Source organism: Aquila chrysaetos, chromosome 8, assembly GCF_900496995.4.
Source record: "Aquila chrysaetos chrysaetos chromosome 8, bAquChr1.4, whole genome shotgun sequence".
In the NCBI taxonomy this organism is placed as follows: Eukaryota; Metazoa; Chordata; class Aves; order Accipitriformes; family Accipitridae; genus Aquila; species Aquila chrysaetos.
The window spans coordinates 8426-22588 of record NC_044011.1 but is presented as its reverse complement, the minus strand read 5'-3'; the positions used below and the strand labels follow the sequence as shown (position 1 = coordinate 22588).

Genomic DNA, 14163 nt, shown 5'->3' with positions numbered 1-14163 from the left:
GTTAGCGTGGCCCTGTGTACAGGCTGCTGAGGTCATCGACTCTGCACGGGACACAGGCACCCTGGAGAGCTTTACACCGTGTCATTCCTTTCCCCTTGGGCCGCAGCGGTTCTGCCGCTCCTACAGGCAGCCGCTTTCTCAAGGGCAAGGGGCTGGGATGAAAACAGGCTGCTGCATGCTCCAGTCAGAGTAAGATGCTGTTCTCTGGGGACCCGGTGCAGGGAAAGCTGAGGTACTTTCTGCACTGCCCGTGGCTCTTCACAATGGAACCATGCTCTGGTTTTAGCAGAAAAAGGTGTCAGTCACAGGCAGCCACGTATCACTGCACAGCTGTTTGGCAGGTGTCTTGTTCAAGTGGAGGCATATTTCTTGCCTTGCAGTCTTGATGCCAAAACAATCAGGGATTCAAGTTACAGAAGCCTTTTGCCATCAAAGCAAGACGACAGCTAGATTTCTACCAGTGCTGTATTTCAGCTGTGGTGTTAGCTGAAAATGGCTTGCAGGCCAGGAGATCTTTAGAGGGGTCTGAATTAAAGAAACCGAGTGTTGAAGTGTTTGTTTTAAGGAGGCAAATTAGGCAGCCAAAGGAACTGAGATGCTCACATGACACATTGGCAGAATGGCCCATCCAGCCTACTAAGTATTGTGTGTTGCAGGCAGGAAAGTGCAACTGTGATGCTTGCTGGCAGGGAGCAACAAGGAGTGCAGAGCTATGCTCCTGTACAGAGCAAAGATGGAACCTCCAGGGCTCTGTGGTCATCTGCTAAGGACATCTAATATACTAACATGCCTCTCTGCTTTCCCTGCTTCATGTCTAGTTACTTTGCACGCTGGAGGGCAGGGCAGTAAGTAACACCGTGCAGCGTCTCTTAGGTAAGAGACAAGCTCTGCACAAGAAGCCTTGTATGCAGGATTAGGAGAGCAGAGTTGTGATAGCACAGAGGTGAGGAAAGGTGCGCCCGCCCCAACAGAGCCCCAGGATCACCAGGGTATCGCTCAGTTGCAGGTCGGCTGCTTGCATCTGGTCTGTTCGGACGTGTCGTTTCCTGCTGAACAGAGCTGTCCCTCTGGCACAAAGCAGCTTGGGTCTCTTCTGCCTGCCTTCAGGCTGTCACCTGTGTTGTGTTGTTTTTTTAAAAATCTCTCTCCAGCATCTGTTGACTCGCTGTTGTCACTCCCACACCCCCGATGCCACATGCAGACCGATGCAGCAGTCCCTGGGGCTTGCTCCAGGGCAACCCCTGCCCCCTGCCGTTTGCAGGTTCCCTGTGCTGCTTCTCCTCCACAGCTAATGGGGTGGGGGGCGTGGACAGGAGCAGCCACTCGGGTGCTTTTTGGAAGGGAGGCAATGAAGATGACTGCCCGGGCTGCGAGTGGGGAAAGGGCAGGGCAATGTAAGCCCTGTGCCCCCAGTAAGTAGTTACCACCTTTGGCTGGTCTATACTGGGCTGAGCTGTCAGTCATGTCTCATCCAGCTGATGCTCAGAAGAGGATCGTTACGGGGATGCTGCTGCCCGGCGGCCAAAGGTCCGTACTGCAGCTGGGGAGGCGCGCATGTGCGGTGGCGGGTTTTTCCCGTACTCGCTGCTGCCTGCTGGCGACCAATGTTCGGTACTGCAGCTCGGAGGCTGCGAGTGCGCGGGGCTGCCCCTGTCCTGCACGTGCCGTCCGACGGTAACGGCAATGCGGCACCGGCGGGAGGTGCCGCCGCGCTCGTTGCTTCCTCCCGGTAAGGAAACGCCGCTGCCGCCCCAGGCGCGCGGTGTCGGCGGGCGCTCGGCGCGCAAAGCGCGGAACCGCAGCGCCGGGGCCGCCCCTGGGCACGCGCGTCCCGCCGTCCGCTCGCTGCTGCTGCCGCCTCGTGGCCGAAGGGCGGAACTGCAGCGCCGGCACGGCACAGGTGCGCAGCAGCAGCGCCGCCGCCGCCTCGTAGCCGAAATGTGGAAGTGCAGCCCGGCGTTCGCGCGCCGGCTCTGGCCCCTCCGGCGCGCCGTCGGAGGGCGGTGCATGGGCGGTCCCCAGGAGCAGCGTGGCGGCGCGCAGGCCGCGGGTCTCGGCGGCAGCGGGCGAGCGCCGGGACCGCGGGTGAGGCGAGCGATCCCCTCCGGCGGGGGCGAGGGCGAGGGCGAGGGGTGCCTCCTGCCCGCTGGCTGCCCGGGGCCGGCGGGCCGGGAAGCTGCGAAGCGGCCGGTGCGGCAGGCTCCCGGTCCGCCGGAGGCGAGCCGGGCCAGGGCAGCGCCGGGGAGTTCCCCGAGAGCCGGTGGAAGGGAAGAGGGGACGGAGGCGGGCACCCCCCAGGCGCGGCCAGCGGGCGCCTCCCCGAGTCGCCAGGGCTCCCCCGCAGCCTCCGCCGGCCCCGCTCGGCCCGTGCGGCTGCCCCCAGCTCCAGCCCCTCCCCTGGAGCCTGTGCTGTGGCCGCAGGCAGCCCCCGACCCCTGTCGTGAGGGCAGCAAGCCGGCCCTGCGGTGTTCTCGAGTCTCCCTCAACGTGGGTGCCGCTAGCAGCGGCGCGGGGAACGAGCGGCGTCTGGGGAAGCCCCTGCGGAAGGAGGGGGCTCCGGCCAGGGTCGAGCTGCGGTAATAACGGTCACTGCTGCCTCTTTCCCTCTCCCAGAGGCCACGCTGTGGGTGCGGTTGTCCGTTCGTCCCCCGGGGATGCCGTTGACTGCAGCAGCCTCAGGCTTGCGTGGGCTGTCTCTGCCTGGCCTCCCTCTCCTCGCGGCGCGGGAGCGCAGAGGGACAGGCGGAGCGCTTACTGGCTGTGGGCAGGAGCTGCTGAAGCTGGAGAGGCTAGAGAATGTTAAAGAAGAAGACACAGAAGGCCATCCGGCTGGCAGCTGCCTCCCACTGCAGGCAAGAGAGACCTTGCCTCTCTGCGTGCGGAAGGATCCCTCTTCATAGTCCACAGCAGGTCAGACCATCAACGTGCACCACAGGGTCGGTAAGCATCACCAACAGCACGGTACGGCCACGTAGTGTGCGAGGCTACGTGTCTAAGAAGCCTCGTCTTATGAGAGCTGTGATACATCCATGTATTCTTTTAGGTGGAGGACAGTCAAGCAACAGGATTTACAGGAGAGGAAGGGAGGAGAGAAGGAGAAAGAAACATCTGAACTGGCAAAGGCTTCTGGCAGTGCTGAGAGCAAGAGCTGTGGTGAGTCCCAGTCCCTCCCTGCCCCTCTCCTGGCCCTTTTTTTCTCAAGCTGCTGTGATTTTTTTTTTTTTTTTTTTTTTGCTTCCATGTACCTCTCCTCTTCTGCCTATTCTCTTGTCCTGCTCTTTCTTCCTCTCTCCCTTTATTTCTTGTTTGACTGCTCCCTTTTTTTTTTCTCTCTCTGGGTTCTTGTCCTGCTCCCTCTCCCTCCTTTTTTTCATCCTCTGTCTCTCTCCTGCAGCCCATAGGTGTTTTTTTTTCCTTTCCCATCTGTCCTGGTTTCAGCTGGGATAGTTAATTGTCTTCCCAGAAGCTGGTATAGTGCTATGTTTTTGAGTTTGGTATGAGAAGAATGTTGATGACACACCGATGTTTTCAGTTGTTCTATGTAATGTTTAGTCTAAAGTCAAGGATTTTTCATCTTCTGATGCCCAGCCAACAAGAAGGCTGGAGGGGCACAAGAGGTTGGGAGGGGGGACAGGCAGGGCAGCTGACTAAAAGTGGCCAACAGGGTATCCCATACCATGTGACATCATGCCCAGTATATAAACTGGGGGGGGTGGGGCTGGGGGAATCGCCGCTCGGGCTAACTGGGCATCGGTCGGTGGGTGGTGAGCAATCGCATTGTGCATCACTTGTATATTCCAATCCTTTTATTATTACTATTGTCATTTTATTAGTGTTATCATTATTAGTTTCTTCTTTTCTGTTCTATTAAACCATTCTTATCTCAACCCACAAGTTTTACTTCTTTTTCCTGATTCTATCCCCCATCCCGCTGGGTCAGGGGGAGTGAGTGAGCAGCTGTGTGGTGCTTAGTTGCTGGCTGGGGTTAAACCATGACACCATCTGTTTGTCCTGATCTGCATCCGTCTCTTTTTCCCCCACGATTTCTCTGGCCTGTTCCTTGGCATTCTTTTCCTCTCTGTGCCTGTACATGCTGCTCTGTCCCTGCCTTCCTATCTCTCTCTCCTTCCTTCTTTTTTTCTCTCTATCCCTTTGTCTTGCTCGCTGTTGCTGGGTTTTTTTGGTTTTTTTGTTTTGTTTTTTTATTCTGTATTTCACTGTCCCCGTCCTTCCTGTTCATCTCTTACTCTCTCTGACCCTTTGTGCTGCTCCCTGGCCCTTTTTAATTCACCCTCCCTCTCTCTGCAGGGCTCCTAATACCTGTCTCTCTTTCTCCAACCCCCTATGCTTCTCACGGTCTCTGTCTTTCTCTGTCTCTTGTCATTATTCTTGTCTGTCACTCTGTCTTGCTTCCTGTCCTGTCGTTTCTTGCTTTGTCCGTTTGTCCTGCTCCCTGCCTATATTCATATTCCTCTCTGTCCTGTTGACCATCCCAGTTTTTTATCTCCGTCCTGCCCCTGTCCTGATTCTTCTTTCTCTGCCCAGCTCCCTGTCCCTCCTTCTGTCTCTTTTCCTCTGTCCCTGCTGCCTATTTCTCCATCTCTGTCCACATCCCTGTCCCTTTTTTCCCCCCTTGTTGTCCCTCTGCCCTGCTTCCTCTCACTATCTTTTCTGTCTTTCTCTCTCTGTCCCATTCCCTCTCCTATCCTGTCTAACTGTATCCCCCCGTCCAGCTAGCTGTCCCTTCTCTCCCTTCTGTCTTCCTCAGTTTTTTTTTTACTTTCTCTGTATCTCTCTCCCGCTGCCCATCACTGTTGTTTTTTTCCCCTCTAATGCTGGCCTGCTCTCTGTCCCTTTTGTCTCTCTCTGTCCTTCTGTCATGCTCCCTGTGTCTGTTTTTTAATTCCTTCATCTCTGTCCTGCAGCCCATCACTATTTTTTTCTCCTCTTCCATCCCATTGTCCTGCTCCCCGTCCTTGTCTCTCTTTGGTTCGTCCTTGGTTCTGCCTCCCATCCTTCTTTCCTTTCTTGCTCCATCTCTCTGTCCTGCTCCCTATCCCTCTCACTCTCTTTCTGTTTCTCTGTCCTCCTCCTTGCCTTTCCCCCCATTCTCTGTCTTGTTCCCTCTTTGTTTTTTTTTTGTTTTCTGTCACTGTCCTGCTCCCTGTCACTGTGTTTTCTCAATCCATCTCTGTCCTGCAGCTCCGTGCTTTTTTCCCTTCTCCAGCTATCTGTCCTGCTGCCCATCTTAGGCTTTTTCTCTTCCATCTCTGTCCTAGTCCACGTCTCTTCTTTTTGCCTGTCTTCCACTTTGTCCTGCCTCCCTGTCCCTTTTTTCTCTCTCTGTATCGCCTTGTCTTGCTCCCTGTCTTCCTCTGACAATCTGTGTCCTGCTCCTTGTCCCCACCCACCCCTGGCTCCCATCCCTCTTCCTGTGTCTTCTCTCTTTCTATCCTTCTGCCCCAATGCTTCTTTCTCCACCTCTGTCCTGCTCCCTGCCCCTTGTTTCCTCTCACTGTCCCTCTGTTCTGCTTCCTGTCCCTGGTTTTTCTGTCTTTATTTCCCTGTCCCACTGCCTGTCTGGTCATTTGTTGCTATACCTCCCTGTCCAACCAGCTCTGACTTTTTCCCTTTATCTCCTCCTCTTTCTTGCTACCTGGCCCTTTATCTTCCTCTGCCTCTGTCCTCTAGCCCATTGCTGTTTTTTTAATTTTCCCTTCTTGGTCTTTTTGTACAGATCTGACCCTTTCTTTCTTTCTCAATCCCTTTTTGCTGTTCCCTGTGCTTTTTCTCTCTCTGTCTGTGTGTTCTGCACTCTGTCCCTGTCCTCCTTCCTCCCTCCTCTCCTTTCCCCCTCCATCTCTATCCCTCTGTCCTGCTCACTGACCCTATGTTTTCTTGTGCCATCTCTTTGCAGGGCTTCTCGTCCTTATTATTTTTCTTGATTTTTCTACCTTTCTGACCTTATCCTTCTACCTTCCTTTCTCTCTCTGCTCCTCAGTCTTCTCCCTTGTCTTATTTTTCTTTCTAGTTCTCTCTCCAGCTCTCCACCACTATTTTCTTTCTCCATTTCTCTGCTCCACTGCCCACTCCTCTCTTTCTTTTTGCATCCTGCTGTGCTGCTCGCCATCCGTCCTTCCCTCCCTCCCTCCCTCCTTCTCTGTCATTATACTTGGGTCCCTCGTTGTCTCTCCAGGACCCGTCTGTCCTGTTTCCCATCCCTAATTTTCCTTTTCCATTTCTCTGTCCTGCTCTCGGTCCCTCTTCTTCCTCTGGCTCCATCTCCCTGTCATTCTCCCCGTTGCTCTTTCTTGTTCTCTATCCCAGTGTCGTGCTCCCCATCCCTCTTTTTTTTTTTTTCTCTGTATCCCATTTTCTTGCTCCCTGTCCCTCACTTGTCTTCTGTATCCCTCTCTCCTTCCCTCTGTCCTTCCTCCTGCCCCCCTCTCTGGCCTGCTGCTTGCCACTGGTTTTTTCTTTCTCTTGCTGTCTGTCTGGGTTCTGTCACTCTATCTTAATCTGTATCCATTGTTCCCCCCTGCCCCGTCCTTCCAGCCTGTGCTTTCCTCTCTCTATCCCTCTGCCTGTAATGCTGCTTTCTCCATCTCTCAGTCCTGTTCCCTGGCCCTTTTTGGTTTTTTTCTCACCATCTGTCCTGCTTCCTCTCCCTGGTTTTTCTGCCTTTATGCCTCTGTCCTGCTGCCTGTCTCATTGTTTCTAGTTATAACCCCCTGTCCAGCCAGCTGTCCCTTTTTTCCTTTCTCTCTTCCCTACTCTGGCCCTGCTTTTTCTTCATCTGTCTCTGTCCAGCAGCCCATCACTGTTTTTTTCCCCTTCTCCATCTCTTGTCTTAATGTACATCTGGTTCCCTCCTCGCCACCACCCTCAGTCCCTCTGTCCTGTTCCTTATCCAGCTTCTTGTCTTTCCATGTCCCACGCTCTATCCCCATCTTTTTTTTCTCTCTCCCTCCTTCCTTTCCCCTCCTCCCTTTTCTCTACATCCATTTGTCCTGTTGCTCATCAGTGTTTTTTCCTTCCATTCCTCTGTCCTGTTCCCTCTCCCTTACTTCTCTGTCAATCCCTCTGTCTTGTTGCGGATCATTATTTTTGCTGTCTGCATCCCACTGCCCTGCTTTCCGTTCATCCCTTTTGGCTCTCTCCTCCTGTGCTGCTCCCCAGCAGTATTTTGTCTTTCTCCAGCTCTCTGACCTGCTCCCCACTCGCCTCATTTTCTCTGTCATTCTTTCCGCTTCCCTGTACCTCTCTCTGCAAACTTGTGTCCCACTCCTTGTCCTTCTCTGTGTATATATTCCCCGCTGTCCTGGTCCCCGCCCTCTCTTTGCCTCTCTCTCCCTGACCCTGTTTGTTCTTTCTTTCCCTCTCTGTTCCCTTGTTTTATTTTTCGCTTCCCAGCCCTCCGTCCTGCTCCCCGTCGCTGTATTGAACACGGGCGGAGCCGAGACGCCTGGGCGGGCCCAGCAGAGCGGCAGCGGCTGCCCCAGGTTCCGTTCCGCTCCGCTCCGCTCCGTGAGGGAGCGGGAGCCGCCTCGGGCCGGGGGAGGCGCGGCGGGTCGCGGAGGTGGGATCCCCGGCCGGAGCCTCCGCGGGCGGGTCCGGGCTCTGCTCTCCCGGGGCCGGCGGGGGCGGAAGCTGCCCCGGGGTCGTTGCGGGGGGGGTTCGGGGCCGAGCCCGGGGCCGGCCGGGGGGGAGCAGGGGCAGGGGCGGCCCCATCCCGTCCCCAGCTGCTCCTCGCTGGGGCCGGGCGGCCCCTGCCGCTCCCGGCGGGGTCGGGCAGCGGCGGCCCGGGGGGGGGGGGCTCATGCGGCGGCGGGCGGGTCCCTGTGCCCGCAGGGGCGGGGAAGGGCCCCGGCTGCTGCCGGCGGGGGGTCCTGGAGCGGGTCCGGGCTGGGGGTGGCTGGGCGTGGCTACCCGCGGGGGTGCTTCGCCTGGGGCGTTTGGGGTGCACGCCCGGCGCTGGCGGTGACGCCGGGGAAATAAAGCCTGAAACGGCAGTAATGAAGTGACGCCCTGCCTGTGCTGGGGCTGCCCCGCAGAGGCGTGGGGCCGGGCCCTCCGCAGGTCGCGGGCACTCCCCAAAACTGCGCGTGGGGCCCCGGGGGTGCGGGGCTGTGGGGTGGCTACGCTCGGTGTCACCCGTGGGCGCTGCAGGGTCAGAAATGGAGAACAAGTTTTCTGTTCCCGGGGCTTGACGACAGGCCCGTGCGGCTGATTTTGGGGCTCGGAAACAGACCGAGCTGCGCGGCTTTGGGCCCAGAAACAGAGGTCCGGCCCTGCGTTTTTGGGCCTTGAGAACAGGCTCGGCAGCTGGGGTTTTTGGCTCCCAAACGGGCCCCGAGTCCGCTGGTGTGGGGGCCAAAAGCGGAAGCTGGCTTGGCTGGTTTGGCAGGCGGGTGAGAGGCAGGCGGGTGGGAAGGTGTTGGGGGCTGCGGGGGAAAGCAGGGGCTGGGCAGGGTGTGTGGACCCTCCCCGGAGATGGGGGTCTGGTTGTGTCGGACGCCAAAGTTCAGGAGGCCGGCGCGCAGCAGGCTGAACTCAACATCTGCGATGGTCTCTGGGAGGAAAGGCGCTTTTCAGACCCCACGTGCTCTCTTTGAGTCCAGCTCTTCTTTCTATGCTGCTTAGAATAGTTGTTAAGTAATTAATTGCACAAACTAATGAATATTTATACAGCGTATAACTTTGATGTTTAATCCTAATGGTCAAGTTTTGACAGCAGTTGATACACAACCATATCGAAAGCCCAGACCATTGCACATAGCTGGAGGTTGTAAGGAGAAACAGCTGAAATCAGCCGGAGCTTCAGCGCGGAGCTGGGGCTTCAGCGAGCCAGAACTGTAGCAAGTGGGAGCTGGAACGAGGTGGGGTGTCTGCTGTCTGGAGTGTGCATTAGCCAGAGGCAGAATTACCTGCGGCTGTAACGAGCAGGAGCCGCGATTACCTGGAGCGTCTTTTTGCTGGAGCATCCGTTGGTCGGACTGTGCTCCCGTCACGGCCGAAGAGCGGCCGGGCGCAGGCAGGGCTGTCCGCAGCAAGCAGCTCCGAGCAGCAGGGAGGCAAGCCGTCCTTCTGCCAGCGGGGAGCCCGGCCTCTTCCCTCGGGGATGCAATCCACGCCACGCTCCTCTCTCTGCGTGGAGGGTCTCTCCTGGTCCATTCCCGCGGGCAGAAGCAAGGTGGGGGTCCCCCGGCTTTGCTGGGGCAGCCCCCGCTGCGAGGGGGTGCGGGCGAGGTGTCGTCGTCCCCTCGGTACCGGGCAAAGGGGAGAGAAACGGGCCGGTGGGAGCTCCTGGGGTGCGGAGAGCCCTTCCGGCAGAATCCTCCCCTGTCTTTTCACCGTTGGCTGGGTGTGACAAACAGGTTCATTTTTTTGTCTCCTCTTTTCCACGTGTCACCTTCCGTGTCACATGAAGAAAATTCTGCATGGTTTAATTCCGTTTGCTGCTCAGGTAATAGCATGTATCGGGCTGGGGGAATGGAGATAAACATTTGCAAGTTCAAGGGCACTACAGATGCTCCACATCAAACGCACAGAAAAGGCAAATTTGCTGCTAGTGCAGAAAAGCTGATGGAGAAATTGCTGTTAACAGATCATGTCCTGTTCCTGAACTGGTCCCTTGATATGTTTTTGTTTCAGGTGAAAGAACGAAATTTCGTGTCTGGTAAATTCAGAGCTGCCTGTTAGCTTCTTTAGGGTCAAGTGTTTCTCTTCTCCCTGTTCATACTGATTTTATGGGCAAGTTGGAAATAGCCTTTTATTTTTTTACGTATAACTGAATTTTTAGGAATATGTGGTGTCCCTGTAGTTCATTTTTGAGCACCTAGATGCCAGTAGAAGTGTAATGAGTGAAACATGATGGAAACTGGTACTTAAACTTGATTTTTATTTGATTTTTTTTTTCTTTCCATTAGAGTGTTGATGGCATGTTGTACCATGGCACAATCCCCAGTCTGTTCAGTGGCGTCTTCAGTCTAGGACTTTTAAGTAAAAAAAGTTTGTCCTTCCAAAAAAGGACTAGTCATTCATAGGACCGAGGCATAGACTTGGAGAGTCGCTTAAGTACGTGACCGGAATTAAAGCCAACTTTCAGTTGATGTTGCTGCTGTTGGTCTTTGCTTTCATTGATTTCTCCACCACTCCGTCATGGTTGGGAGCTCTGAATCACATTTTTTTTCAGTCTCTAACACATTTCCCCCAACCCCCAAAAAGGAGAGGCAATGTCTAAAAGTTAATTAGTTTCCTCACAAATGCGTGAGTAAATCAAATTTGAGTTATGATGATTAAAACCGTAAAAATGACACCAGTCTTGCAGATCTGGACTCTTTCTGAACAGGCATTCATCACACACAAAAGTTGTCAGGGTGCGGATCACCTGCGCTTCATGCTCTGACGAGACAAAATGCTGAGGCAGGGATGAGCTCTGAAAGAGGGAAAAAAAAAAAAAAAAAAGCTACAGGGTCACGGTTTTCTTTTGTTGTTGTTTGTTTTTAAAAGAGTGCAATATTGACTGGTGCCAGCCTGCAGAGCTCTTCTGCTGCCTGACCTCTCCTCCTCTTTCATGGCTGTAATTGTCGTTTGGATAATTGTAGAAGAGCAATTAAGTTACTTGCCTCTGTGAATGTGCTGGTAATACCAGGAAGGCAAATGCTTGAACCAGTAGTGAATAACTTGGCTACAAGTAGAATTTCTGAAGGAAGAACAGCAGCAGCAACAGGAAGCAAATAGCGAGTGACCAAAAATTTGCGTGCGTCAAACGCATCAAAGCTTTATTGCCAAATGTTGTTTGGCAATATGTTCCAAATGGCTTTTTTTGGTAAACGTAAATTTTTAGGAAGTTCAGGGTTGTGTGTGGCAAAAGGTGTCCCTCTGCGTACGCGTCCTGCTACGGTAAATAGCATGGGTCAGTGGCAAGTCCAGCGGCAGGGCTGTTGTTCCCTACTCTCGACGTTGCCAGAGCAGTGTTGCGGTATTGAGACCTTAACGGACGGGCTGAGGAATGGAAGGAGAATGCCCGTTTTCTGTAAGGGCTCAGAGTGCCAACCCTTTTCTCTGTCTGCCGCTCCCCTGAGCGTGAGATGAAGCTGTTTTATTTTTCTCCCTTGTTCCTGGTCTAAATAATTCTGGAGCTGTTGCTGCTGTGGGTTTGCAATTTGTGTTACTGCATTTTTGTAGCGTTCTAGCGATGGGTCGTTTCTACTGGGGCGAAGCATCGAGATGCGGTTTTCGGTGTAAAGCGTCAGAAACTACATTCACCGAAACCGGTAAGTCGCGGCGGAGGTGAAACCAATCTGGCGCGTGCGGCTGTGCTCGCAGGGATGCTCGGTGGCTCCTCATCAAAACGGCAAGGTGCGTGTGTGTGTGTGGACATCTGTAGGGTTGCGCTCTGGGTCCGAGAGCGTTAACGTATTTTTGCTGTGGGAAGATGGAATGGAGCGTGTGCCTGTCAAATGTCAGGGCAGTCAAAAGCTAGCAGGGACCCTGAGCGGGTTTGGTGGCGCAACTGCGGTTTTAAAAGATCTTGACCGTTTGGAGCAACGGCCTGGAAAAAATCATTCCTTTTTTGCAACGAGGCAGTTCGCAAGGACAGATGTGTTGCTGTGCTCTTTAGCAAAAATACTCAACTTGTGATGTATAGGGTGAGGAAGTCTTGGCTATACTAAGGCTTGAGAAAATGTACGTAGGTCTCTCTGTCTGTCACCTGCGTGTATCTAGGAAAGTGAGTTCTAGTCTAAAACTAAACCTGCTAATGAGTCAATAAGGAAAAAAAAAAAAGGCATGGTTGTCTAAAAAACGCAAAAGCTCTAGTGGCCTGTGTCAAGAACTGTACCGAAGATGATGCAAAAATACTTTTTGCTCTGCTCCGTTGTACTGTCTTCACAAACCTTCACAAAAAAAGGCAGCTTTGGATTCCTACCCAGTTTTATGCTAAAGTGGTTTTCTTTTTTTTTTTTTTTTTTACCCTCCCTCAGGTGGATGTCAGCTGCCACCATTTCACTGTGGTTGCCCTTTCTTCTGCCGTGAAAGTACAAGACAGATGGAAAGATTCCGTAGTGGTCTGCAAGTACAAGGTACGCCTATGATGTGTGTCTGCATTTTTCCGGAGGTACTTGTAGTATGGACTTTAAAGGTAACATTAAGAATGTGCCAACTCTCCTTCCACATTTTTTCTGTGAAATATTTTAATACGAATACTAAAACTAAGGTCTGTTCTGGAGCATGTTATGCCTGTGCAAAGTTTACTTCCCTCCGTCTGTTTCCTTTTCCTGAAAGCATATAATCTTCTGTTTCTGTGTGCTTACTAGTAAATGATACCATGAAAATAATTTTGTACTAAAAGAGGGAGGAAACTGTTCGTAAGAATTCAGCTGTTCAGATGAAACGGGCTTTGTTTTCACAATAAAAGCTTTATGCTTTTGCAGTCAATGAGTTTTTTAAAAATATCTTATAAGAGTATTGAAAACCTTACTGAGATAACTAGCACCTGTACTAAAAGCAATCAAGGTCAAAGAAGAGACGTGGACAAAACAGGACAAACTGGCGTCGCTTCCGTGTGTTTTACAGGTTTTCCCAGGAAGCATTAGCAGCCTTGTAACTAGTGACAGTGAGTCCTGAGGTGGTTTTGGTGAGTTACTGCTTCAATAATGTATTTTTGTTGGATTTATATAAACATGGGCGCACCTTTTTAGTATAAAGTGAATTATTGAGATTTATTCTTTAGTTTCATTTTGCTCTCTGAAGTTTTCCACTTCACTTTCAGCTTTATTCACCAAACGAGCAAGATGCAAAGCAGCAGCAGCAGCAGCGCAAGGACTGTAGCTGTTGTGGTGGATCCGTAAGCGTAGATTCTGATTGCGTACAACCTCGTCCCGCAGCCTCCCGGGGTTCTCTCCCTGCAGCAGTGCTGTAAGGAAGGGCAGAGACGTTTTCCAACGCCGGCAAGAGTGTTTACTTGTATGCTAAGAAGGTGTTGAAAATGGTATCAATTAGCCTAAACGCTGATTTTAAGTGTTCAAATCACTCTTAACTTTTAAAGGAGGTGGTGTATTTCGAGCTGACCTGTTTACCTGGAATCCTCCTTTAGCTCAGCTACTCTTCTTGTGCACCCCCAGCCTCCGCTGGCAGGGTGGTATGAGAAGCTGGAAGGTCCTTGACTTAGTATAAACACTGCTTAGCAACAACTAAAGCATCGGTGTGTTGTCAACATTATTCTCATCCTAAATCCAAAATGGCCCTGTACCAGCTACTCAGAAGAAAATTAACTTTATTTGAGCCGAAACCAGGACAACCCCAAACCCCCTGATTCTGGGTCTGCAACGGAAAAAAACAAACGAATTTGGGACTCCTGGGAAAGGCAAATCCGCCTGGATCTGTGCAGCTGGAAAGGAAAAAACCCACTCCATTTTCATGCGCAAAACCACAACCAAAAGATCACCCCTTTTTATGTTGTGGAAAAGCACTGAAACACACCCCAAACTGAGCATTTTGAAAAAGCAAAAGCTCCCCAGTTTGGGGAAGATGGGGGGTGAAGCACAGGCAGTTTGAGGGGCATTGCTGGGGGTCCTCCCAGTGTGGATGATCTGGTGTGGATTCTCTGTTGCGCGTTATCCCAGGTGAGTTACCTGCTGTGGATCATCCTGGGTGGACTCCCTGGGGTAGGTCATCCCTGCCCGTGTCCCCCCATGCACCTTTGTACCCTCACCTACCCTCCCCCCTTGTGTGTTTCTCCCCCATGTGCCCCCCGTTGCTCCGGCCCGCCCCCTTCACCCACGCGAGTTTTTAACCCGTGCGAGTTGTTTCCCCCCCCGCGTGCCCTGCTCTCCTATCTCCTGCCCTCGCCCCCCCCCCCCCCTTTCCCTCCTCCATATGCCACACCACCCCCCCCCCATCATCTGTCAGGCTCCAGACCCCTGGCATGCTGCCTGCACCCCCATTCTCTGTCATTTTTTTTCTTCTTTTCCTTACAAGTTGTTGCTGTTGTTTCTTTTTAATGATTAAACTGGTTTTCGTTTCCAGCCACGAGTTTTCTCACTTCTACCCTTCCGATTGTCTCCCCGTCCCACTGGGGGTGGGGGAGCGAGTGAGCGGTCGCGTGGGGCTTCGTTGCCGGCTGGCGTTAGACCACGACACGAGGTGAGTCGCAAGCCC

The 14163-nt window shown here is 53.1% G+C and overlaps 1 protein-coding gene across 21 annotated transcripts; it reads left to right on the top strand.

Moving 5' to 3' along the window:
• Window positions 1-1603: 1603 nt before the first annotated feature.
• Window positions 1604-13810, top strand: LOC115345234. Of its 21 annotated transcripts, none has more exons than XR_003924762.2 (6): window positions 1963-2085; window positions 2614-2961; window positions 3044-3153; window positions 11988-12086; window positions 12580-12640; window positions 12757-13196. XR_003924762.2 is itself a non-coding variant. In XM_041125117.1 (5 exons), the coding sequence occupies exons 2-5, from the start codon at window positions 2797-2799 to the stop codon at window positions 13558-13560; spliced, it is 621 nt and encodes a 206-aa protein (XP_040981051.1). In that variant the 5' UTR covers window positions 1604-1729; window positions 2614-2796; the 3' UTR covers window positions 13561-13810. The 21 variants fall into 21 exon arrangements, 14 of the variants coding, with proteins under 14 accessions (XP_040981051.1, XP_040981058.1, XP_040981059.1 ...); XR_003924763.2 differs by having other exon boundaries at window positions 1965-2085; window positions 2614-2910; XR_003924761.2 differs by having other exon boundaries at window positions 1965-2085; window positions 2614-2940.
• The last annotated feature ends 353 nt before the right edge of the window (window positions 13811-14163 follow it).